The sequence below is a fragment of the Diorhabda sublineata genome, chromosome 3 (genome assembly GCF_026230105.1).
Source record: "Diorhabda sublineata isolate icDioSubl1.1 chromosome 3, icDioSubl1.1, whole genome shotgun sequence".
NCBI classification, from domain to species: domain Eukaryota; kingdom Metazoa; phylum Arthropoda; class Insecta; order Coleoptera; family Chrysomelidae; genus Diorhabda; species Diorhabda sublineata.
The window spans coordinates 23,561,097-23,587,632 of record NC_079476.1 but is presented as its reverse complement, the minus strand read 5'-3'; the positions used below and the strand labels follow the sequence as shown (position 1 = coordinate 23,587,632).

Here is a 26,536-nt window from a genome sequence, read left to right as displayed (position 1 = left end):
TCTCATGAATTGTTACATGTCAAATTGATATGGTACGTTTTACATGTTGACGCCTATGTTTCTCGAAGTCTGCGACTATTTTAGTTAATGCAGAAGCAGATTTTTTATACCATAAACGCCACAGAATTTGGAAATCGAGCGATGTTGCCTAATCCTATATCGATAGCTTCATAGCTAACAAAATGAAAATATCCAAAACTGTAGTAGAATCTATTCAACCTCCAGCACTACTAGAACCTGAATACAATGCTATGAAAGTTCAGACCGTTTTCCCATCAACTTCAATTCTTAATACGAGTTGAAATTCAAATATAAAGGCACTCTTCTTATCTTATCTATGCTTTTTGGGACCAGTTGGTAGAATAAAAAAGAAATCTTGTCGATTTTTTTAGACCTGGAGTATTACTCTATATTTCTGTTTTTTTCTTGTTTTCCTACTTCTTTATAACCATGACTTCATGGATTTTTGGAAAACCTATGAAAGGTTGTGGTCCTAAAGAGGATCAAGGTGATCAAGGTCTTAACATAGTTGATGCTGGGTTTTGACGACGAGTCATACTTGCGTTTACATCTCATAGTAAAATGCTAGATGCTGTGCCTTGGTCATATATTTAGCCTTCTTTGAGTTCCTACAGGACAGCGAAGCTGAAGCGGGATGCTTATTACAGAATGAAGAACTTGAAATAATTAACCATAACTCTATCAGAAAAAATCTGCTTTTCTGAATAAAATCAAAGATAAAATGATTTGTTTCAAAATGAATTTTTGAGTGAATGTAACTACTTACTTCATTTTTTTTTGCAAATAAAATAGTGATACTCTTTTTAACTTGTAAGGGCTGCGGATTTGTAGCAAGTTGTTCTAAGAACGCCATACTTTGTTTTAATGCGATAGTAATTTCAAAAAAGTATATAGTGGAGGGTTTCTATTTACAATTTTTCAGATATATTGAAGAACACAGTATTTTCTATTAAATTTTATTATAAAAATTTCTAAAACATATATCTACAATTACTTTATACCAAAAGTATAATACTGAATAACTTTAAAATAAATTCGTCAAAATGATAAATAAACAAATTAAGATTGTAGTTGGTTGAATTACTATCCCATTACCATGAAGTTGAGCTGGCCCAAGTTTTACTACAAACGTCCTAATTTGCATCGGTTCTAAAGGTACAGGACCAAATTTATCTTCGTTCTTTTGTTCGTATTTCTTAGTGAAAGTACCTTTGTTAGTTTTCCAAATATATTTCTCTCTTTTATTAAATTCGGATAGTAACTGGTTGGCTCCAAGCGTCATTTCCTCCATTTCAACAATGCTAAAGTATTTAAAAGCGTTCTAGAAATGAAAAAGTTTTTAATGTAATTAAGCTAAAATTTGAGGATGGGATTAATAATGAACGCACTACACAAACATTTATAACCAGTTATCGCATTCACACAGCAAACATGGACTTTAATTTAAATATTAACAATAGATTTGGTATAATAAATGAAATCAGTTGTAGTAACGATGGACAAACTAGGAGGTCTGTTGATATTCAGTTTAAGGAGCACATAGATCATTTTAAACATGGTAGGATACAAAAATGCAATAAAATAATATAGAGTTATTAAAAAATATATTCAATATAAGAGTGTTTACTAAATAGAAATTAAATATGAAACATCCTGCTGGTCTTGGAAGGCATTAACTTGGTAGCGATACGCGTGTCAGACAGTAATACTGGTAATAAGTATTCTTGTTATCAAATCAACTTACTGCTATATCCACTGTAACGGGTTGAGACTTGGTTTTATCATCGTTTTTCTCCATAATGTGTTCCAGTCTTAAAAGATATTTACCATCGGTCCAAGGTTCGAATGTTAAGATATTCACATTATCAGGTAGAGGTTCATTTAGGGCTTGGTACTGCAATATTATATGTGTTCATAATTGCAATAATGAGAATGGTTTCAATATAGTGCTATTTTTTAATTTTAATTTTATTTTTCTACGTTTTGATCTTTTTTAGACCTTGATTATAAAGATCGATATGATTCAAGTGACTGTTGGTATATTGTTTACAAAAAACTAGTATCAACCTCCGATAAATTGATTAGGTTATAATTTGTATTTTTTTAAGTTCAACAGAACATTAAGTTGTGGAAAATAACAAGAAAATTCAATTTTATCAAAAAACATTTTTTATGCAAAGAATAATACATTGCATCAAAATTTCGAAATTAACATGGCATTGCTGCTGTTCTAGATAAGGCGTTTTCTGAGTGTACAACTTTGGGCAAACCAGGGAATTTACATGGCCTCACAGGATTTGATATATATATTTCAAAACGTTTTTGGAGTGCAAGTTAGGTTTAATGATGCTGGCGGAGTGTGAAATGCACCAAATGCTGTTTTTTTTTTCAAATAATAGAGTCTATTGTGAATTGGTTTCATTCCATATGTAATAATTTGTTTATCCATAATCGAGTTACCTGCAAATTTTTATTAGGTTGAGTATTTTCAAGATCATCGTACGTCAAATTAGTTGCCGTGAGTCCAACCCAAGGTTGCAGCAATTTTTTGTGTGCTAATATACGTTCTTGAGCTGCAGATGTATCTGTAAAATCGGATAAATCTATAGAAAAGAATGTGTTTTGTTTTCAGAAAAATAGAGTAAAATACACATTTATTACCAATGGTTTTTGTTTCTACCATGAAATAACTGATTTCAATCTTCAAAGTAATTGATTATCAAATATTTACCCAGTTGTAAAAAAACGAAATAAGTCGCTGTATTTCTGAAACCTCTAAACTGACAAATATATGAATGTGGCCAAGAGAAGGAAAGAATTTTTTAATATGAAAAAACAATTATTTAAATTTTACAAAATAAATTTGCTTAATTAAGATATATTGGAGTAAATTTCCTCCAACGCTTCAATAAAGTGACGAAGATGAGACAAACATTTATTGAAAAAATTCAATATATCACAGATTTCCCAAAATTAAAATGCATTTCAAGGCTAGTCTAGAGATGATCAAAATTTTATTATCATCTGTTAAGTTTTTACAAACAGAAATGACAAAATATTTCAAAATAGTCGTATTTCTGGAAACTTCTCCACTCTGGAGTTAATATCAAAGAAACATGGTTACGAAAGTCATCAACAGCTTCTTGAGGTGATAAAAATAGCTGTCCGAGGATACTTGGTTTGACGGTGGAGAGAAAGAAAAAGTTGTTAAGTGATAAATCGGGTAAATGAAGCAAGAGACATTAATTTGATGTTTTTTCCTTCATTACCCTAAATCATATTTATTAGGCATAGTATCAATTTTTATCTGAATAATAACCGATTTTAGCCAACCTTTTAGTATGTTACTTTATTACCAAAAGTCGCATGAAGTGATTCTTTGCATATTGCTTAAATTAATGTTAATAGTACTTTCACTACTGTCTGAGATACTATTACAGTTACTCGTTATGTGAGATTTATTTGCCAGCATTTTCAATATTACTTTAAATTGGTAAATTTCAGAGAAAACCTATTTTTTGCCATTTTATTTATTGTTACGCGCCCTAGTGCACAATCTAGATTATCAAATCATCCATTATGAACCATACCTTTATTGCCAACAAAAAGATAATGAGAACCTCTGACGTAAATTCCTGCTCCAAATTCTGTTTCATTCAAACTTTCTTCGACTCCCTTATGATCATCATTCAATATTCTTCTGTGTACCTACAATAATCAAAGACAAAAATCGTTGAAATAGTAATTAATTTTATATTAATAGGCATGATAATTGGTTAATTAACTAATTGATTGTTTTAGAACAAATATATTATTATAAACTTATAGATTTAAAAAAAAAATAGAGAGATGACCATGTTTGCAATGGTCCTAAGTACGTTCCACTGAATGTCCACAATGCCTTCATCCACCACCGCTGATATACCGATTCAACTACTGGCAAAATTATAGAACGCAAACCTGTAGTTTGAAATGAATATTTTGAATTGACTGGTGCGAATTCAATTCTCTAAGGATTTCTAAGATTTTATATTTGTGTAGTAAAAGTGATGTTTGATGAAACCATATTTCGTTCCTTCTATATTGTATGCTCGAAAACGTAAGTTCGCGAGCAGTTTTCGTCGCCTAAAAACTAGAACAATAAAAATCACAAGACAAGTTTGTTGTATAATTCAGAATTAATCTCGTTCACAGCGTCTGCAATAGCCAGGTGCCGCACATGCATGTAAGAGACAGAAAGACTTTTAGGTACCAAATATCCGTTAATCAAAAGAGCATTGTGGCACGGCGAGTTGTGATAAAGGAAAAGAGAACTATTGGATCAAACATTCCATTACTACTTGTAATTTATGGAGCTCACATTTCAGTCCCTTGGATCGGGTTCTTATCGTATTACTAATCGAAGAGTTTATCTACAAGTTCGAAATTGAGGAGCCCTTTTAGAGCGACATGAGTGATTGGAATTTTTATCTCAGTTGGTGATAGTCATCCATGTTTCACAAAGGATGTAGAAACCAAGTGGAAAGCTAGAATAATTTCAAATTAAGGTTATGACACATACTATTAATGAGTCCTATTTCATTAAGTTAATATATATTTCTATAATATCTTGTCTATAACTACGGTATGGAACTTAACTATCAACTAACCATCAATTCCATTTCATACGGCTCCAAACTGGATCCACCCTGAGATCTGTCAGTAAGTACAGCTACTTCAATATCTTTTTCTTCATCTTTAATAACAATTCTAGATGTTACCGGATAGTAGTTACTAGATATCGGTTCAACGGAAGAATTATACGAATAATCTGGTCTTTTGTTTTTAACTCTTCGAATCATCTCTCTACCGTTCGAATCTGTGTAAAATGTATGTTTGTTGTCGAAATCATCGGTTATTGTGAATTTGGAAATAATTTCTTTACCTCCTGGATACTTGACTCTTCAACAAATAGACATAACTTATAAATAAAAATGATCCAGAATCACATATATCAAATATTCATACCGAACCTATGAATTCCCCCGAATATAAACTGCTAAGTTCCCAAATCAGTTAACAAAATTGTTATCTAAACGGGTAGTGTTTATTCTGTGTTAGTTTTTTATTGAAAAAACTTTAAGATTTTCTGAGCAGTAGAAATTGAAATTAGATAATCATGGTCGTTCGAATCACTACTGGTGCGAAATTTTGAAGGTGAAACTTTAATCATTGTACATAGTCTAGAGGTTTGTAGAGAATTCCTTGAAGAACATTCAATTTTATTATTGATTGACAATGATGGATATTCTCACTCAATAACGATTACGATCATTAGCCTGTATTGAACGAAAAATAGAGATAATCAAGAGAAAACTGAGAACTCATTCCCTATTAATTTAGAAGCAATTTATTTTTTTGAAACTTTCATGTCCGTAGCGCTATTAATGAAGATTCCTGACTGTATAATACTCACATGTCTATATTACCAACTATCCAATCTAATTCAATATAATTTTCTTTCTTGTACCACCTTATTGTCTGGTAAATGTCAACTATATCAGTGGTCCATTTTTGTTGAACCTCGTCTACGACGTTTCCTGAAAATTTGCGCAGAAGTTTGACGTTCTCTAATATTCTAGATCCTTCAGCTGTTGGTCTGAAAATAAGTATTTTGAAATATTAATGAGATGTTTTATATTAAAGACATTATAGTGATTCATTTATATCACTCAAGTCTGCTGGTCTAGTTTATTAGGCTTCGTAGGCGGAAAAGAAACTACAAGGAAATAGATAGAAAATATTTTTTCCCATTCTTGGAATTCAACTTAGATATTTTTCAGACATATACCAGTTGGAAGCTCATGGTGTCATAGTTATATTATCTTTTAATGTTGTTATAAACAATGACAGAAAATTTTGAATATTACTGGTGATGAATCAAGATTTTAAAGCTATGCTTCATAAAGCATTGTGGAAGCAAGCTCAAGACAATTTTGACTGCTTCATGAGGGTTCGAGTGCTCAAAAATCACTAAAAAATTTAGCATTGAAACATTGAACAATGATTGGCTTGATCACCAAGATTATGTGCTTGCGAGAAATATTTGACAAGACACCAAGTTGTATCACTTAGTCTTATAATTATGACAAAAAACGATTGGAGATAACGCTACGAAGACACTGGAGACCATTTCGGAAACTGACTCTCAGGATGGATACAGAATGTGGAAACACCGATAGGAACATACATTACATAATAAATTTCTTAGACCTTTTGATATATTTTGCATCTAAATGTTCTTGATTTTAGATCTCTTCTGTTTTAAAATTAGTTTTTTTTTTGATAATTTCTGAAAGATTTTGAAAGAAAGATGAACAAAATAAGTTATATTATATATCAAGTGACTTGTACTAATTGTGACGCTGTCTACATAGGGCAAACATCTCAGTATTTAGAAAATAGTCTAAAAGGTCATCAATACGATAAAAAAAATAGAACTGCATTAACGCACCATGAAGTATCAAAATAAAAAATAAATTCAATTATAAAGATTCAAAATGGAATCTAATACACGAAAAAGGAAATTTTTAGAAATGATTCACATTCATAAGAACGAAAAAGTTATAAATGTTAAAAAAGATCTAAATAATTTAAGTAAAATTTATAAATTTGTAAATTCTAATAAAACAACAAACAGTCTAATTGATTACTGTTATATATTTGAAATGTAGGGACCAAGGAAAAATTAATTTTTCTTATTAGAACAAAGTTCTAAGTTGATTTTATCCTTATTTTGATATTCATGATGAAGATGATCTATAGATCAACATAAATAAGCAAATTGTTAGTGTCAATATCATATTTTGATAAAGAAAAGTCGAAACATCAAAATTTAGCTTTTATCCAAAGTAAAACTAATTTTAAAACATAAGAGACTTAAAATAAAGAACATTTGGATCATTACATAATATATATTCATTAGAATTACTTGGAAATATAATTTATAGTGATTAATAAAACATTGGAAGTGGAGTTCTACCTGAAAATATAAGCTCCAGAGGCGACCCCCGTTTTATCGCGTTCTCCTGTTTCGCTCGAATAATATCCAAAAGTTTGCGAGATCCCTAAAGTCTTACCGCCTAAAGTAATCGACTTCAAAAGATGAGTGTTGTTAGATAGTTTAAAGGCGGCGCTATCTCCTGTTGGCACAGATGTAACCTCACTTTTAGGTGATTTTTTAATATGATATAATTTGAAACCCATTGGTGGTATATCAGTAGCAGCGAAAACCAACTCAAATTCACTTGGTCTTCCTAACTGTTCGTCCACGTAAGAAAAATCACTAATGGTTGGAATTAAATCATAAAGAGTACCTGAAAACAGTTCTACAATAATACTTTTCGAATGTTATTCCATATATAAAAAGAAAAAATGTTTACAAGCAAACAATATATTATCTACATTTGAAAGTGAGGATTACATTCCTGCCAATTCAGCTAATCAGACACGTGCTAGCAAGTTCTTCATATTCAGAAAAAAGATACAAAAGCAGAACTATGAGACGAATATTTCATTTGAATAATTTATGGATCTCTTTAATACGGTTCCTGGTGTGGATTCAAGCATTATATGAATTTAAACTCACCTTTGGGGTTTATTTCGTAATCAGCTTCTTCAACGGGAAGACGAACGTAATGGTTTATTGTCCATGATAATGGATTGTATACTATTACAATAAATTGTTCTGAATTTTGTGAGACGCTGCAAATGCTTATATTTGTTAACAGACATGATTCCAAGTTAATATTTATAGTGAGGTTGAGAAGATTTCTGGAAAAAACAAAATGTATCAGTTAGCTAGTATAGTGTGAAAATGAAAGGTGGAGTGATTCGTTATAACGTACAAAGGTAACGTCCTTGGATTTAGCTTCCATTCTTGTCAACATCAATAGTATTAATGCTTCTCTTAATTTCTTTTAGATTTATTTCGTCGGTGGTTAGAGCAAAATGTCAGTTTTGGTTGACCATTTCCAGTCAGATCTACGTTAAGTCCATCACATTGGAATTATTTCGAAATGTGTTTTTTTTATTCAAGATCACCATTTATCCATGCTATTCCAAGTTTTTTTCCCTACTTCTGCGCTAATTTGATTTTTATTTTATTCAAATTTTTTCATCCACATTCAATGAGATTAACATATATTTTTTTCTTGTATTCGTTTATTAATAAATATCAGAGAAATTAGCTAAACGTTTTTACATTAACTGTGTTATGATTACCTTCCTGTATATTGCCACAGGTTTTATTTCAGTAATTTTTGCATTCTCCAAATTAATTGTTAAATTTGTTACCTGTTGTAATCATATTTCATGGCTGACAGCGTAAGTTGCTTTTTAATATACTTTCGTTTCATCATAAGTCGATATGAGTTTAATTAAATTTTTATTTTTTCTATGAAATTACAAATACTTTTTTCATTTTCATACAAAGCAAACATTGAAAATAGTTGATTTGACAAAATAGCTCTTAGAAAACCACAGTTACCTACAGAGGACAAAACGTATTTTCCCTTAAATTTGAAAATTCTTCAGGCTAAAAATATAACACTAAAGAAAAAAGAAAAGCACTGATGTATACTATGAGCAAATAAAAGCTCTTCCTTCAAAAGGAATTACTTAGAAGTAGGAAAATTTTAAGCACTCGGCAACCTCGCATTTTAAAACAACCTCCTTTTGTAGATTGGCACTTTTGTCTATAGGCGATGCAAATTAAAGTCCTCAACTTTACCGACTTTTGCACTATATTATGATTATAGAATAGGCCTACAATTAGAGGAATATTATCAATCTTTGGTGACATGTTTTGACCAATTTCCCTCTTCGCGAGTAACAGTGTTTGGTATGCAGAATTTAAGAGAAACGAACATCTTCTTGACCGAGGTTTTAATCTTCGCACAGAGAGATCAGGCGATTTTCGATATGTAAGTCAAAGTTTATACTGGGAGCTCTCAATTAAATTGAAAATAGGTTGATTGGGACTGCCATCATTATAATACTTCTGCTTATAATACTGCAAGAGCTATCGATTTTTTTGTATAACAGGAAGTCGGAAAAACAAGTTTATAAAGTTTAAAAAAATATTAAATAATATTTCAAATTAATCTTCTGTTTGAGTATCGATATAAATTTGTTCAACATAATCTTTATAACGTTATTGATATATTTCTAGGTATTCACCACACTTTGTGGATTTATGATGATTTCACGTCACCTTGTAATCAGAAGTGCCAATTCCAATTCATAGACGGCGACTTCTTAATATTTTATGAATGTTTTCAGATTTAATTGTAATATTATCTCATCAATAAATACCAATTTGTTTTTGGAGCTTTATTAATGAATTCATAATCTTTCCCAAATGCTGATCTTCACAAAACAAACCAAAAATTGATGACAATCAATCAAATATTGATCTTTGTTTAGTATTGGTTATCCCACAACTTGGGTATAAAATATCTTTTACCAAATGATTTTAACAATTAGCAAAATCATATCAACATAAACATATACGTAGAAAACTACAGCTCACCCTAGAACAGTTCCAAAATCCTTTTCAGCGTGTTCTATACCTCTGGAAAGTCTTCTAACGTAGTCGTTAGCAACTTGTTGCTTTTCAGTTCCTGTTATAGCATCATGATGCTGCATAACACCCATCGCTTCTTTCAGAAATTTCAAATTTTTATCGAAATTTTCACCACTAAAGGAACCCTGAGCATAAAGCTGCTTAGCCACCTGAAATTGAACATTACGATGGAGTTATATGGATTACAGCACATTAAATTGTTGGTTTACCTGGAGAACGTTGTGTCCAATTCGTTCGAATCGTTTGGAATTCGGTCTGGAACTAAAATACCCAGTCCAAAAAGAGTGATTACTATCACTGTATGGAAAGAAATCATCTTCTTTCAAAGTGAGGGATGAGCTTGAGTTTTTCATAGCATTGTTCACAGCTTCAACATAACATGAAGGTGTTGAATATATCACATTAAGTTCAGTGTGGTTTGCAAAGGCTCTAAAAATTCATTCTATTATTTATTATTCTATAATTATTTTTAACTTGGTTAATTTTCCGACTACTTACTTAATGAAACGATCCATATTTATATAATTCTTACTTGCTGCTTCATATTGAAAATCACCTCCCATTGGTATAATCACATTATTCGTGGGAAAATATTCCTTATACTTATTAATAATTGCGGTGAAATTTTGAATCTGAAATTGATATTAGTATTTTTCGTGAAAAATATTTTTTGTTAGGTGTGCTTTTCAGCAAATGGGAAATGTTTTGGAATTGAAAAAAGGAAAAACAACTTCCAAAAGAGTGAATAAGTCACTAAACATATTGAAGAGCTAATAGCAGTGGACAAGCTTTGAAATTCCGCCTAATTGGTGTCATTATAGTATATAACATATACCTCAAGGCAAAGTACAGCTTTAACCCCTTGAATAGTTGTTTCTTTCTCGAAATATTGAGCACGTCATGTTTTTTCCTTTAGTTCCTTCATAAATAATATTCATAGTATTATCTATATACGTTTTTGACATTAGTTTTTGACTTGTAATTACTCTCAAAATTGTCAGTCATAAAATTTGTTCGTTTCAAAATTGGCTTAATCCGACCTCTGAATATAAACAAAATACTATACTCATATTATAACTGAGAATAAATCATTCATTAAATTGAAAAAAAAGCTTTACAAATTTTGAAATTTTCATTTGTTAGTTTTCGCCTAACTATTTACCTTGCTTAAAATATTATAATCTGGACTTTTCGGATCGTCATCGATAGTATCATCTGTACATTTGTAGTCCCAACAAAATCCATCTGGGGGAAAATACAAACTTGTCGCAAAAGCACTTCCAAAAAGAACGGAATCATCTACGAAAAAGGAAAGTTGATAATTTGTAATTACTTGAAAGTCCCAAGATTTGTAACGACACTTTGATTGTTGTAAAAAAAGACTGTACTAATAGAAGCGTATTGTCTTAATAATCTATTCTACTGTTAATGTTAATAGCAAATAATGCATTAGCTAATTTAAAAATATTCGACAAATTATAACTTGAGACATAATTCACGCATTCTCACCTAAATTAGCACTTCCTTGCCAAGCGAAGTCAAGAGCTTTCCTTTTTTGTCTTTGTGTTTTGTCATCATGATCTAATCTAGCAAACATAATTGCGTCATACCCCATCTGAGCTAATAGAGAAACTTGCTCTCTGCTGTGTCCGAACGGATCAATTTGCCAACCTATTCGAGGTATACCGCATTTACCAACAGTCTCATCAAGCGTTCTAAAAATGACCAAACGCATATATTAAATGTTTGGTATTCATATTCGAACAAGCTATCAAAGCTTTTCTTTTTTTCCAACACACCTTAAACCCCACGTGAATTGATCGATTGTAGATTGATAATTCGAACAAGCCTCATCGTTCATCGACCAAGCCCCGTTAACCATTTCTATTTGGCCATTGTCGACCAAATTCTTATATTTAAGTTTCACTTCATCACTTTGATGGTTCCACCATCTCCAAAAAAACTCCGTTTCTACTTGAATGAACCTAAAATATATTTATAATGGAGATATGCAGTTACATCATTTTCCGGTTTTACCTTCTATCTTCTTCTTCTAAAAGTGCTTCATACACTGAAGTAATGATGTATTGAACACCAGCTTGTTGAGTGGAAGTATTCACTAAAATACAAGAATGGAGTGAAAATTCTATTGAACTACATTTTATTTAAAATGCATTAAAAATAATAAAACTTGTGTTGGTACTAACCAAATTTGTCTTTATCTACCTGGCTAGTATTTTTACCTAAGTAATGAAATTTGAACAAAAAAGATTTTCTGTACCACTTTCATATGTTGAGTTGATCCTTAAGAGATGTTAATAGTCTTTACTGTCTCTCGGATGGATACACGATGATTTTTAGGCACCATTTCCTCAAGCTGCTTTTTGTCACAGAAATATTTACATAAAGTGGATCCCTCAAAATATTTTTGCAGCATTTTTGTATATTCCAAAGCCGTATTTCAATTCCATTGAAAATACAAACTGCCTAGCAAACTCGCCGCTCAACTTTTTTCACTAAACTTTTTGATTCGTGAACAAACAGCTGATAACCATTTACTTATTGAGATATATACTCAAAGCCACGACCATTTGACTTCCAGTTGTCGACTTTACCACGAGGCTTTTCATATATTTTACTTATAAATCGACAAAATTCATACATATCATAGTTAACTAAATTATTAATATTAAACAGTTTGAAATTAGTTACCACATCTCTTAGCGAAATTATAAACCATCCATTTACCAATTACATATAAACAAACAGAACAATTTCAAAAGAATGTGATATGGAAAATTGTGAAAATTCCAACCACCAATATATTAGTACTAATATACTAATAATCTATAATCTTTAATGCTTTGTTAGTAAGTACAGACAGGGTTTTCTCTATTACCACAAAGCCAAATCAACTTCCCGTTAGGGTGGTAAATACCCCTTTGTCACTAGGTCATAGTAAGGGTGGTTGTGGGTGGAAAAAATGTGACATCTATTTCTGTCTCTTTTTAGCGCATGAGAACCTCTAAAAAGATCTCAAAATTTCTGGAATGGTCTAGAAAGTTACAAAATGTGTTCAACTATTATAAACGATTTAGGATGTTCTACAAAGTTTCTCCAATATTCGAGAACATTCTAGAAATTTCATGAATGATCTGGCAAATTCCAAAATGAGTACAATTTATAATGATCGATTTAGAGTACCCTAGAAAGTTTAGATGGGTGCAATTTATTATGATTGATTTAGAATGTTCTAGAAAGCTCTAAACATTTCCCAATTAATCTGGAAAGTTACAAAATAAGTACAATTTATTATGATCGGTTGGGAAAAGTTCTAGAATGATCAGAAAATGTTATAAAGAGCTTTAAAAATTTTTAGATTGATCTGGAAAGTTCCAAAATGTTAAACAAGTGTTATTATTGATCTAAAAGAACCGTATCCAAGTGATGTACATCTAAATATTCTGAGGTGTTGTGGTACTGGAAATTCCGGTGTCTGAAATGTTACTTGTGTTGGAATGAGTAAATTAATTCTCAACTGAATTCGTTACAATTATAAATGGTTGATACAAGGTGCATATAATTTTAATTATAAAATGAATGCGGATCAAATACTATACTTACTGCCATAATAATATTGATCAGCCGTCTTTAACCATCCCACGTCGTCATGGGAATGAGGTATTAAATGAACATTAATTTTATCAGCAACAACAGAATGGCACTTCACACATCCCACTGCATTATTATTATAAGTAGTAGGTGCTGAATTAGCCCAGGAAATTGTAAAGCCCAGTAACAATATTGATAACTCCATAATTTCAAATATAGTTCCTTTAATCGTTACTTAACTGTATTTAAAAGTAGTACTCAACATTAATTTGAAAAAATTGTTTATACAAATAAAGATAATGGATATCTATATTAATAGATTGTGGGTTTTCAATTTCTTGAAGTGTTTTTTTTTTAAATAAAATAGCTGAGTGTTTTGATTGCGTAATTTATTCAATGAAATTTCGAAATCGATTTTACCTTAGCAAATAGAAATGATCGACTATCTCCTCCTGATCTTCTCTGGTCAAAGCGATGTTACAATAGAAAATACTTAAGAGTACTAATAAGTTTCATCGAGTCTATCGGGCATTTTTAAGAAGACAGAACCAACTTCAATCCATCTTGGTCGGGATCAAGTCCATTAAACCAGATTTTGGAGAATGTGTTCATTGAATTATTTGAAGGGAACCGTGTGCAGGATAAGTACTTTCAAATCAGAAACAAGAAATGGTAACTCATTGTGATAATTGCTTTATTTTAGCATTTCTGGGGCTACTTATCTCACGAAAAAATTCCACGTGCTCTGGTCTTTATGAATTCATCGTTTTACGTGTGGTTTATCAAATATTTTTATCTTTGATCTTTGCTTAACCGTTTTTTCTTTGAAAAGTTGAGAATAGCTCCACTTTTTTAATATTATTTGTGGGTTTTAACTTGATTAGAGGCGTTTGTATTGAGTGTTTGATGGTCGACTTACATACATAGTTTGAACATGCATTGTTCTATTATTTTATGCTTTACGTTGATTGTTCAAATCTATAATACGAACGGGTATTAAGGTGTAAAAAAAACTTCTCTTTCAAAATGAATTTTACTTTATTTATTAATCATAATCATAATAGAGAAAATATTCGAAGGTAACCAAAAAAGTTCTGATTTCCATTGGCTGTAAAGTTATTTTATAATTATTATCTTCAATATCACCGTCTATAAATTCGTTTGCTCCAAGATTAAGTTCCTGGATAGAGGAGATGGCATACGGCGAAAATAAAGACTGCAACACAAGAAAAAGATTATTCACGACAAATTTGTGATAGAAATTAGAAGTAGCAGAAAATACAAAAAATAATGACTTTTCACATTCTATTTCATAAACATAAAATGTCATGATACACCTTAAACTTTTAATTATATAAGATCAATTTATGAAAGTAGAGAAATCCGATATTATTTTACACATTATGTGTTCTTCATTTCTCCTATGTCTAACCAATCTTTCTAGTACTACTTTTTATTCGAATGAATCATATTTTTGGATATAGTCAATAAAGGAAAAGATGAAAAGTTTCGCATTGTGGTTTCTACTGTTCAGTGTTAGGTTAGAAGTTTTACTTACTGTCAATAACAATGAGACTTCGTTATAAAACTCAAATTTAAATTCATAAATTTCATGTTTTGCTGCATAACGAGAAAAAAACATACTTCTATACTATTCGTCGAAATCAACGTTACCTTTAGTTCTAATGTAGCTGGTTTTGACAGTTCTTCGTCTTCGTCTTTTTCGAAAATATGTTCAATTCTCAATAAAAATGTATCATCTTTCCATGGCTCAAAATTTAAAACATTGAGATTAAGTGGTAGGCCGTTCATTCTAGACCACTAAAAAATTAAAGTAGAATCTAGATTTTTGTGTAGAAACTTTTTGGATAGATGATGTTACAAGTAATATTAAATGGAATTATCAAATAAAGGGAGAAAATGAGAAAACAGGGAATGTTAGGTACACACCTTGAAATGGATATTACTCTTTAGATTTTCTAGTTTCATATCGTCAGCCGTAGCATCAGCAACTAGCACCCATGGTTGAGTTAATTTATTCAATGCAAGAAGTCTTTCTGAAAAGCATAAAATTACAAATAAAAAATGTCAGCTTTACTTTTTCTGATATAATGAATTAAGGAATATGCAACTATTAATCACATATTCAAATTTAGAATTCTCATTTGCTATTTACACACAACAAATGGCATAATTCACAAAATATCAGTGACAGTTCTATGATTTCTTGGCTTTTTTTCCCTAAAAATGAATACTCCAAAAGTTTGTCACGTTTGTTTTTCTCTTCAGTTGTCGAATTTGACGATCAACAAAGTTAAAATCTTGGGAATATTGCCTTTATCGACTGTTTCATGTTAAACTCAAGTTCAAACTACCCCTAGACCGCCGGTAAGTTTAAACCGAAGTCAGTAAATATCATTTATAAAACGTGAACTGTGTTTAAACGGACGGGACATTTGAGGTTCAAACTTCACTTGTAAAATTGGGCCTAAATACTTACGATATTTTTTATTCGAAGTTGACGCAATTAAATAATGTTGTCCTCGCGTGACTATATAGTTACCGAACTCCATTTCTTCAAGAGACTCATCAACGCCTTTGTGATCATCTTTTAAAGTTCTTCGATGAAGCTGTGAATAAAAATGTTGTACTCATTTATTAATTATTACAATATTACCGAATTCAGTTGCCTTGATATTTTTATAGCTTAAGGAAAGCTTTGATGTTTTTCAGTTTATTCATATCTTTGAGTAAAACTAAAATTAGTAGAATTGAGTAATAATACTCACCATAAGCTCAATTTCATTTGATTTTAAACTTGTACCACCTTGTGATCTATCTATTACCAAAGATAATCCAGTTCCATTTAAAGCAATTATTGATGTCACTGGATAATAATTTGAAGCGACCGCCTCTTTAGATGTATCATTATACTTAATGTTATTTCTGTATCTTTTGACCAATTGTCGACTATTAGAATCAGTGTAAAAAACGACATCGTTTATATTCTCAGATCCTAAGCTATATCGCACTATTACTTCTTTGCCTATTCCGTTAATTGTATCACTGAAAAAATAAGAGTTATTGATATCAATTGGAAGAAAGGAACGTTAACAATTGATATTGTTTTAAGTTGACACGAAATTGCTGGATATATTCGTATTTTACAGTGTCAAAGAAGTTGCTGTTACCGATCTAAAAGAAAACTTACACAGTTTTATTGTCAAGCGGTCCAATCATCCAATCGTACTCGATGTAATCTAAATCACCCTCACTCCTTAATCTAATAGTCTGAATAATATATTCATTAATTTTCTCTATAATTTCGGAATTTTGTGAGCTATCAAGATAGTAGACGCTGTGATTGTTGTCTTCAGCGTTTTGTGCTTCTGATCCAGTCATCGGTCTGAATACATATGCACCAGACGTAATATTGTCGGCTGTTCCATTATGACTGTTGTAATACATATATTTTTGATTAACTTCTGCACTTCTTTTGTTTACGGATATGTATTGCTTCCGTGTTTTTGGATCGAATGTTAGTTTTGAGTTCTAAAATAACGTTTCAAACATAAGAACAATGGTGAAATCGAAATACGTGTCGAGAACAACTAAATTAGGAATATTTAGTTTGGAAAGACGCAATACACGCATGTGGGACTTAGAGGTTACTTAGAGGAGAATCTACAGAGGAAAAAGCACAGAAGAGGGGTGGAGAAGGATTAATATAATTTTATTTTTGTTTATAAGAAGAAGAGTAGATAGGACAAATGGTTTTTTGACATATGTACATAGATTTTCCAGTGTAAACGTTACATTCTCTGTACATTCGAAGACAAAACGCATTCGCATTTTATCTTGATATATTCGTCGATGAAATTTATAACATCTAACAGATTTTTATAAATAATAGTTGAATGAAATTAATCAACATTAAAAGCATCATTCTTATTATTGATATTTAAAGAATATAAAATTTTTATGGTGAAGTAATAAGTCGAAGTCACTGTACCCTTTATAAATAAAACTATCACTTATATTGTTACTATTATAGTTGCCAACGAAAGTAACGATTAAGATCTGCAATGTGGAGTCATTAATTCAGAGTTTTTCGACCAAATTCTACAAAAATTTCATAGTATATACTTAAATATAAGTTTGAAATATACTGAAGGTTTCAATAGATAATAACATAGAAAAATCCTTAAAATCATTAAGAAAATTTTGTTCTTACCCTATTTTCCTCGTGAATTCAAATGCTTTTATCTACTAATAATGTAGCTTACTACTTTCAGTTTACATTTGTTAAAATTTTTTACCTGTTTTTCTAATGTTATAGGATTAAATCCTGTTTGGAGTACATGTTTAATAGCAGAAGGAGTGTCATCTAATTTCTGGAGATAATAAAGTTTTATACCCATAGGGGGAATTTGATCAGTAGCTACTAATTCTACATCACTCGATCGATATGGTGATTCGACAGGATACTTCATATGATCAACCAATTCAAATGACACATCACCTGGAAAATAGTAAATGATAACAAAAAAAATTAACGAAACTAAACTAAATTTATCACACTCACCATCTACACCAGTAAAATTGTAATTTCCATTTTGAACTGGTAGTCTTAAGTTGTAATATACATCTTTGGGTAAAGGATTGTAAATTGCTATCAACACTTTATCTTTCATCGAGTTATCACAAACGCTTATATTTGTTAAAAGGCAGGTAGAGAACGGTAAATTTATAGTATCAGAAGAATCATTTATTTTCAATAGGTTGCTACAAATAAGAGCATATTATATCTACTTTATTTTGACACTTTTTTGTTTTCAACTTTACAGGGTGACTAAATAAAAAATATATCATACAATTCTCCAAAATAGTACGAACCATGTCATACAATCTTTTTCTTTCATCGAAGAAAAAATCTATACGATCCTAATTTCAAGAATCTGTCGTAGTAAAAATAATTTTCCTACCTCAAAATGTTACCAATAGTTGATTCAGTTTGCTGTATACCATCTGTCAACATCCGAGCATAATCTTTCGCTACTCTTTCTTTTTCCGTACCAGTAATTGCATCGTGATGTTGCATAGTACCAACAGTTTCTCGTAGACTTCTTAAATTATTTTCTGCTTCTTCTCCAGTAATGATATTACTCATCTTAGCAAAAGCATTTAATTGTTGAGCAGCCTTAAACAATGAGAACAACATATTATTAACCATTGATTCAAATTTGAATTCCTGACATTTAAGGTCTTATTTAGATGAAAACAAGTTTTTTGTTTGTCACTCACTTGCAATATATTATTTCCTATTCTTTCGAAACGTTTCAAAGTTGATCTGGATGTAAAATAACCAGCCCAATAGGTGTGGTTATTTTCGTTATACGGAAAGAAATCGTCAGAACTGCTAGTCAGAGATGGCTTTTGTGATTTTACTGCTTGAACATAACAAGACGGAGTTGAATAGAATACATTGTAGTTTTCATTATTTTTGAAACCACTAAAAATTAAAAGCATATATATTTATATTCTCAGCTTCTCTCCAAATATCAAGGAAATCAAATGAAAAATCCTCCAATCAATGGTTAAAAATTGTAATAAAATAATTACTTAATTCAATGATATTAGGGTCATAATTTAGGTTAAAGATATCGAAAAATATTGTCTAAAGGTCTATTTTAACAGGTACATTGCGTCACATTCAGTCAGTGTCTGATAAATTGAAATTTTGACTTTAAGAAAAGTCGAAACGTCAAATTTTATCTTGTTTCCAAAAATTATTCAAAAAACTAATTTTTTAACAGAAGAGACCTAAAATCAAGAACATTTAGATGCATTAATATATCAAAAGGTCTAAGAAATAAGAAATTAAAGAAATAAATGTTTAATTAACAAATATAGATGACAAAAAAATACTTTACTTTATCAGTTTATCCATATTTAGATAGTTGATTTCAGCTGCTTGATATTGAAAATCGCCTCCCATGGCAAAAAGAATATTATTTGTTCGGAAATGAGAGGAATAGTTAAGAATTTTTTCTGAAAACTCCTCTACCTAAAAAAGATATTCTTATAAACTTATTCCAGTCCTCTAATAGCGAGGAAAAATTTAATTTCACAAATTTCGTCAAATTTTCAAATAATGAATGTTTCAGAGTAAATTATTAAAGTACAGTAGAACCTCGATTATCCGTCCCTCAGTTATACGGATTCGCGATTATCCGGACTATCAACTGCGATCAATTAAATAATTAAGTAATATTGAGCCAAGTTACAAAATCTTTAACATATGTACTAAAAGTCGAATTTATGCATGCACGAACGAGTCGGAACTCGTATTACCCAGCCCGCGCCCCTCGGGATCGCTGCCCCACGCTGATGTGCGTGTCGCGTCTAAATATTTGAAAATGTCATAGCGTGTTATCGCTTAAAGACAAAATAAATATTATTGATTCATTAAAAAAAGGAGAAACCGGTCGTAAGTTAGCTGATGAGTATGGTGTAGGTACATCCACGATAAGTGATGATTAGGAAGAATACCGATTCAATTTTGTTGTATACCTGCAAATTAGATAGCGAATATCGGAGTAAACATCGGAAAATGATGAAAAAACCGAAAAACGAACTTTTAGAAGACGCTTTGTATTGTTGGTTTTTACAAAAACTATCAACTGGGCAACCGATTTCTGGCCCTTTACTCTGTGAAATAGCATTACAAACATATTGCAGATAAATGAAGATGAAACAGAAGAAAATATAGACGTGGAAACTGATTTAGGACCATCTCATGATGAAGAAATTCAGGCTCTGGAAACAGCTCTTAAATGTTTTGAAAAACAAACAAAGTTCACTTCAGCTGAAACGAATTCGTGATACAGCAGCAATGAAGAGAAAAAGTAGCTTACGTTAAATGCCAATTACCAAATATTTTAAGCAAAATTCTCCTTATTTTCAAGTTATTATAATTTTTTATTAATAATATTATTATTTATTAGTAAATATTACTATTATTAAACTTAATTCACAAAACCCGCTTTTCTTCATACATTCGATTATCCGAATCCCTAACGACAACAATTAATCCGATTAATCGAGTTTCCACTGTACCTTGAGACTTTCGTCGAAGCTGATCATATTTTATGATAAGAGTATGTGCGTTATAAACCTAGACTTGCAAAAATGGAATTACTATTGCAATACAGTATGAACAGATCTCAAATATGTCTTCCATTTAAGCAGCTATTCTGAAGGAAGACATTTGCCAAATAAACAATCAGTTAATCATATTAAAAATATAGTATTACGACATGCCCTTGTGTCTATAATCATTTTTCCATTTATGTCAAATCCCGAATTCCTTTTACATTTCATTTGCATTTTCATATACGAGTAATTCATATGTCAACATGTTACTAATTTTTGTAATCAGTTCTAAGCCTCAACTTCAAAAGAAACATGTCAAAATGTAGGTAAATTTGCCCCTTTTTAAAAAGTAACCTGCTATTTTGTCTAGAGTCCAATCAAAAATAGAAGAAACTGTTGAGTACATTCCAGCTGTTTTCACAGTTTGAGAATATTATTTTCAAGATACACTATTACCTTTTTATCCAAATTGTAGTCGAAGCTATCTGGATCATCATTTATTGCATCTGAAGAGCATTGCAGATAATCCCAACAAAAATCATTCGGAGCATAGTAACTATCCATAATACTAGTGAAAATTTCACTACTTTCTGAAAAAGTAAAAATAAAACTGCAATTTCCTAAATATATTCACATATATGTTATAAAAAATATTTTCTGAAATATAAATAAAAATAATAGTCAATTAAGTGAAAAAGTATTTTTTTTTTCTAAAACGAGATTCCTTCTGTGTAGTACTACAGTCAACGTAATCTTCAGAGGCGCTAGCTCTTCTCCATTGGAATTAATTGTTAACAAGAGAAAACTAAACTATGTGTTGTTGGAAAGCAAAACTGTTCAGTATAAGATAAAATTTTTATCTTAATGGAATTGATAACATTTCTTTTTTCTTAAATTGATTTTACGTGAATTTGAGCGCCATATCCCAATTATTTTGTGCTTGTCAGCATTTTTTTACAATGCGTTTCTTTTGACTGAGCAATGAATTTGCTGGAATTTTGTATTACCAATGGAATTATGACTACACACTCCTTAAAAGTCCTTGGGAATACGAATCGTCGTGTCGACATCCGAGAGATAGCAGAGACTCTCATGGATCGACTCAGCACATTTTGGTTAGGGTATGAATCGTGTCAATGATAGACTTGTACCAAAAGATCCGAATCGTTCGCAAAAACAATGTCCAATAAAGGTCACCAAAGAGATACTTAACAACGTGGCTGAGAACTCTACATTCATCAAACGCATATTATGTCGAAATTACCCAACAATCTAGCTAATGTCGCTCCAAAAAGAATCGTTTTCCATATATGAATGTTTTAGACATACTTTTTGTGTGCGACACTATTTGAAGTAGGCTATACAGCATGAAATAATTTCAAAACTCTAGTTCGTTTCAAGCAGTTTCCTTTTATCTCGTCATAAGCAAAGAGACGAATTTAAGTGGGTTTTTCATATACACGACTAGGAGCCAGTAATTTAACCCGTAAAAGTGTGTGAAAGTAGGGAAACTGCCATGGCATGGCTTCACCCAGTAAAACCATGACTACTACAGGGTTTTGAAAAGAAAAGTATTTCCACTAATGAATGTTCTGTTTTAAAAATAGAAAGTTGAAGAAATGCTGAGCAAATACTTCCCAATTCTGCAGAAAAATTACACGAATAAAGAAGTTGTAGTTTTGTGAATAGAGAAAATGTTTGGTTCTCAGATCAAGCATTATAAAGTACATATGACAGTGTATGGATATTTTGGGTAATTGCTCTCAAATTTCACTTAGTTTTTGGAGAAAATATTATATTCTTACTTTATAAATTGCACGTGACTGTTCTTACAGAAAATAGACGAAAATTCTTCGTATTCCTATCGAAAATTTGAAAAAAATGTAATTTATTTACAGCCATATATGTGATGCTGTCATTACTCTGTAATATAAGAACGTATTTAATTTTATCTATTTACCAAAGTTATCGTTGCTGTTCCACATGAATTCTAAATCTTTTGTTAGTTTTCTTGCATTCCTCTCGTCCGTACTCAATCGAGTGAAGAAAACGGCATCGTAACCCATCTGTTTGAAAATAGATGCCTGTTCTCTACTGTGTCCGAATGGATCTATTTGCCAACCGATCTTAGGACGCCCACACTCTCCTAATGTGTCATTCAATATTCTGGAATTTGTGGATTTAATTATTCTCTACGATCAGATACGCAGAAAATAGTCAATGCCATAATTTTTGGCAAATAAAAATTCTAAATTTTCGATTAAGGAAAAGTATGCCCTAAAAATTGTAGTACAAGTTTTATTATTTCATTAGATCACATAATTATTGAAGTGTTGGCCGCTATTGGTAAGATTTTCTATTCCTTTTTTGTTGCGTGTCAATCCCTCCTTCTTTTCTTTGGACTCTCTTAGAGCCTAGTGTGATTTTATGTATGTTTACCTCTTTTGACTTTCCATTTTTATCTCTTAGTAATTCTAAACAACTCGTTGCCTCGATTATATTCGTTTTCTATTTACCCTCTTGGTTCGCTTTTTATCCAGTGTACGATCTTAATTTACTATCATTTAGTATTGGAAAAAATAACGCTATTCGTTAACTACGATATCTCTAATTACCTGAGACCCCACGTAAACTGGTTAATAATTGATTGATAGCTAGTACAAGCTTCGTCGTTCATTGACCACCCTCCACCTATCATTTCAATTCTTCCATTTTCAACAAAATTCTTAAATCGTTGTCTTTTATCATCAGACTGTAAGTTCCACCATTTCCAAAAATATGCCGTTTCAACTTGGATATATCTGAAATAAAATATCTTTCTATTTAATAATAAAAAACTTTGAGAAAAATTATATAAAACTAACAAATTTAGATGAAAAACAACTTTATTTTCAGAATCAAATTTAAAGAATGAGAGCTACTACAAAACATATGTATTACAATTATTCAAACACGCAATAGATTTATTTTTTTTTATTAATGGGCTTTAATGAGAAAAGCACTATTATCGATTTAGTGCTTTTAGAAAGACAAAGAAAGCTTCTCTTAGACTATGGCAACTTTATTGTACGGTTGCTGATATATAATATTGAGAGAACTTACCTGCGACTATCATCTTGTTCTAATGCTTGCAAAATAGAATCCAATACATATTGTACTCCAATATTTTGGATATCGTTGTGTTCTAGGAAAATATTTTAACATGATTGACTTTCTTAAAGTTTGTACCGAAGATTAATAAAACTTACACACGGTTAAATTATAACTAAATTGGATTAGTTTGTGTCTCTGAGGACGAAACTTGGTTATCGAAACGCGTGTAATTGTGTTTGTGTAGTGGCAGTGTAAGCAGTGTACTCACTATAAATAAAATTATAAAAATAAATAGAAATTTACAGATTATCATCCCATGAAATTAAAGTGGTTAAAAGACAATTGTTCCTTGTATTTTCTCAGTAATAGGTATTGAAGTTAATTATGATTTTACGGAGGAACGACCCAATTTGTATGTGATGTAAGTAAATCATCTAACTTACCACCATAAAAATAATCCTCAACAGTTTTTAACCATCCTACGTCATCATGGGAATGAGGAATTAGATGAACATTGATTTTTTTTGGATCTACATTTTGACATGCCTAGAAGTTTTTTCATTAATAATAATTTTTTCCAAACTATTTTTCATTTCGGACAAGAGTTGAAATAAATGAATCTCGATATAATCAAATTGATTCAAACTGAACTAGATAACATTGTTAGGTTTGGTAATAGCTATTATGCGCTATGATTCAATAATAAGAAAAAAGTAAAAACATCGCCATTTCGACTCATTAACTCTTCTTCTTTGGGTGCCCCTTTTAAACGAAGGCTGGCGATAACCCCAGCAAAGTCATTTCTATCTCCGGCTCTTCTTATCAGCGTCTGGGAGTCTAAACCGGTCTACTCGCGAATATTCTTCAGCCATGAAGCTTGTCGTCTGCCAGGAGCCCGATTTCCTTCGATTTTCCCTTCGACCAGAAGTTGCAAAAGTCATTTCTGTATATGTATCCCAGATACGAGGTTTTTCGAGTTTTTATTAATTCTATAAGTTCCCTGTCGGTGCCTATTCTTCTCAGCATCCTTCGAAAGATCCATATTTCTAAATTCTCTAAGCGCCTTAGTGAGTTCACCTTAAAGGTCCATGCATCCATTTAGAGGAAAGGGACACCCTCAATTTTTTTGATGTACCGACCAACTTCGTCCTAGTCGGTAAAAGTGGTCTACCGTTATATTTTTGGGGTCACTGAATACGAATATGATATTTATTTTTATCTAATATTGGGGCTACATGGTCAAAATCGAGTTTTTAACCAAAAATGCGAAGAAAAATGCACTTGTATGCATGAATCTTTCGTGGCCCACCTTCTTACTTTATTAGTTAATTACACAATCTAGTTGCGTTTTCTGGTATGCTCATTGCGGTAATAGAAGATTTATTAATGGGAATAGATCCGTATAATAAGGTGTTGTATACATAGCGATTCACCATTCGGTACCGGATTTTAAGGTCGAGTGCTCGGGATGTGAAGAATTGTCTCATTTTTAGAAAGATATTTCTTGCTTGCTCGATGGATGCGTGAACTTAATTATACATATATCTGTGTCTACATCCAGCAATATCCAACAGGTATCCAATACCCCAGATATTTAAATTTCTCGATAATGCCACCATTTACGTTATGGAGGATATGGGAGGATGGTTGAATGTCTTGGAGACAATCATGGTTTTGGTCTTTGATGTTGATGTTAAGGCCACAATCTTCTCCTATAATTTTTATGCGATCTAAGAGTGCTTGTTCTGTTCACTATCTTCATCCAACGCTCTGACAAAGACTTCTTCTGAATATATATTGAAGAGTAAACAACACTCATCCCTATCGCCTTTTGATGCTGTATGGTTCTGCGTCGCTGGTTTCAGTTCTCATCACTTCAGTTTGGTAAACATAATGATTTTGATGTCATTCTCGTCTAGACCCTTTCTGTCTTAGCTTCAGCTTATCGTGTCTTACGAAAGCCTTTTCGTAATCAATAAAACATAAGAAGAGGTCCGGTTGGCCGAATAGCATTTCATACGTTGAAACGCATAAGTTTACCTTCCAGTCAACGGATACTAAACCAGTCATATATGTAATACTTATATATGGACAATTTAAACGGGAAATAATGTCCCACTATTAAGATGCCGACCATATATTCATTTTCTCTCTTGTTCGAGACACTTTATCTGTACTGCGCATGCTTGAGAATGCGCACAACCGAGCTGGAGCCTTGGAGGATAGACAGAGCGATATAATTTCGTCTTCGCTTTGGGGTTACCAGTTATGGGTGCTAGTCGTAGGGTATTGTAGTACCTTTTCACCATCCTCGGCCATAAGACTAGTGCCCATAACAAGTTTTGCATTATTCAATTAGTTATTGATAGATTTTTGGATAAAAAGTTTTTCTGAACAAATAATAATGAATCGAGTTACATTAAATTATTTTAGAAATATTTCTGTTAAAATAGTTACTAAGCATAACCAAGTGAACTAACTATTGACTAGATTGGCAATCTTTTTGCTGGCAAATGTAAAAGTAAACTAAAAAATAAAAATTATGAAAATATTATCATATTTTAGGACTTAGAATATCTTACCTTCAGAGCACAAGTAGAAAAAACAGTCGAAATATTGAAAAATAAAATTGTAGATATGATGATAATTGTTTGCTTCATTATTGTGAATGTGATAGGTATAGACTTTAAAATAAACAGTTAAGTACCTACTAATAATATAAGATAAGCTATCAATACTAGAGTTTTATTTTTTACTTTGAACATAAGTGTTTTATCTAATGTTTCCCAACAAATGAAAAGATTTTTGATTTGATTGAAGTTATCGAACTTATTATATATGGATAACGTTGAAGAATAAATATATTTTTTTCTTGTTCATTTTTCCTTTGTTAGACCACGTACTTTTGAGACCACCCTACAGGGTGTTCAGAAGAACGTTGAACATAGGCGGGGTCATATTCTATCTATTCAGGCAATAAAAAAAAATCAGGTCTTTATAGATTTTTTTTTTAGAAATTTTGTCACTTTC

At 31.3% G+C, this 26,536-nt stretch overlaps 2 protein-coding genes across 2 annotated transcripts; both read right to left on the bottom strand.

Moving 5' to 3' along the window:
* Positions 1-963: 963 nt before the first annotated feature.
* LOC130441559 (lysosomal alpha-mannosidase-like) lies at positions 964-13,524 on the bottom strand. Its single transcript, XM_056775288.1, has 16 exons — positions 13,271-13,524; positions 11,684-11,765; positions 11,446-11,631; positions 11,156-11,361; positions 10,809-10,945; positions 10,145-10,278; positions 9,856-10,075; positions 9,593-9,795; positions 7,649-7,833; positions 7,043-7,376; positions 5,477-5,659; positions 4,671-4,962; positions 3,612-3,729; positions 2,482-2,606; positions 1,766-1,915; positions 964-1,342 (listed from the first exon to the last, which is right to left on the bottom strand). Exons 1-16 carry the CDS (start codon positions 13,461-13,463, stop codon positions 1,046-1,048), a joined length of 3,045 nt encoding a protein of 1,014 aa, XP_056631266.1. The 5' UTR covers positions 13,464-13,524; the 3' UTR covers positions 964-1,045.
* A 753-nt stretch (positions 13,525-14,277) lies between these two features.
* On the bottom strand, positions 14,278-26,240 carry LOC130440989 (lysosomal alpha-mannosidase-like). Its single transcript, XM_056774411.1, has 17 exons — positions 26,089-26,240; positions 23,950-24,052; positions 23,516-23,597; positions 23,029-23,214; positions 22,374-22,579; positions 20,870-21,003; positions 19,192-19,325; positions 18,563-18,770; positions 18,244-18,458; positions 17,844-18,043; positions 17,578-17,780; positions 16,470-16,810; positions 16,048-16,324; positions 15,759-15,888; positions 15,209-15,315; positions 14,933-15,079; positions 14,278-14,474 (listed from the first exon to the last, which is right to left on the bottom strand). Exons 1-17 carry the CDS (start codon positions 26,164-26,166, stop codon positions 14,304-14,306), a joined length of 2,922 nt encoding a protein of 973 aa, XP_056630389.1. The 5' UTR covers positions 26,167-26,240; the 3' UTR covers positions 14,278-14,303.
* Positions 26,241-26,536: the final 296 nt, after the last annotated feature.

What these genes read in the sequence shown, in the direction of transcription:
- LOC130441559 (XM_056775288.1), bottom strand. Translation starts at nt 13,463, where the DNA reads ATGGAGTTATCAATATTGTTACTGGGCTTTACAATTTCCTGGGCTAAT. An exon ending in AATATGGATCGTTTCATTAA is followed by an intron (nt 10,076 to 10,144) that starts GTAAGTAGTCGG and finishes ATGAATTTTTAG; the next exon opens with AGCCTTTGCAAACCACACTG. An exon ending in CGTATGAAATGGAATTGATG is followed by an intron (nt 3,730 to 4,670) that starts GTTAGTTGATAG and finishes TGATTATTGTAG; the next exon opens with GTACACAGAAGAATATTGAA.
- LOC130440989 (XM_056774411.1), bottom strand. Translation starts at nt 26,166, where the DNA reads ATGAAGCAAACAATTATCATCATATCTACAATTTTATTTTTCAATATT. An exon ending in GAACAGCAACGATAACTTTG is followed by an intron (nt 21,004 to 22,373) that starts GTAAATAGATAA and finishes TTACTTTTTCAG; the next exon opens with AAAGTAGTGAAATTTTCACT. An exon ending in CTATAACATTAGAAAAACAG is followed by an intron (nt 16,811 to 17,577) that starts GTAAAAAATTTT and finishes ACGTTATTTTAG; the next exon opens with AACTCAAAACTAACATTCGA.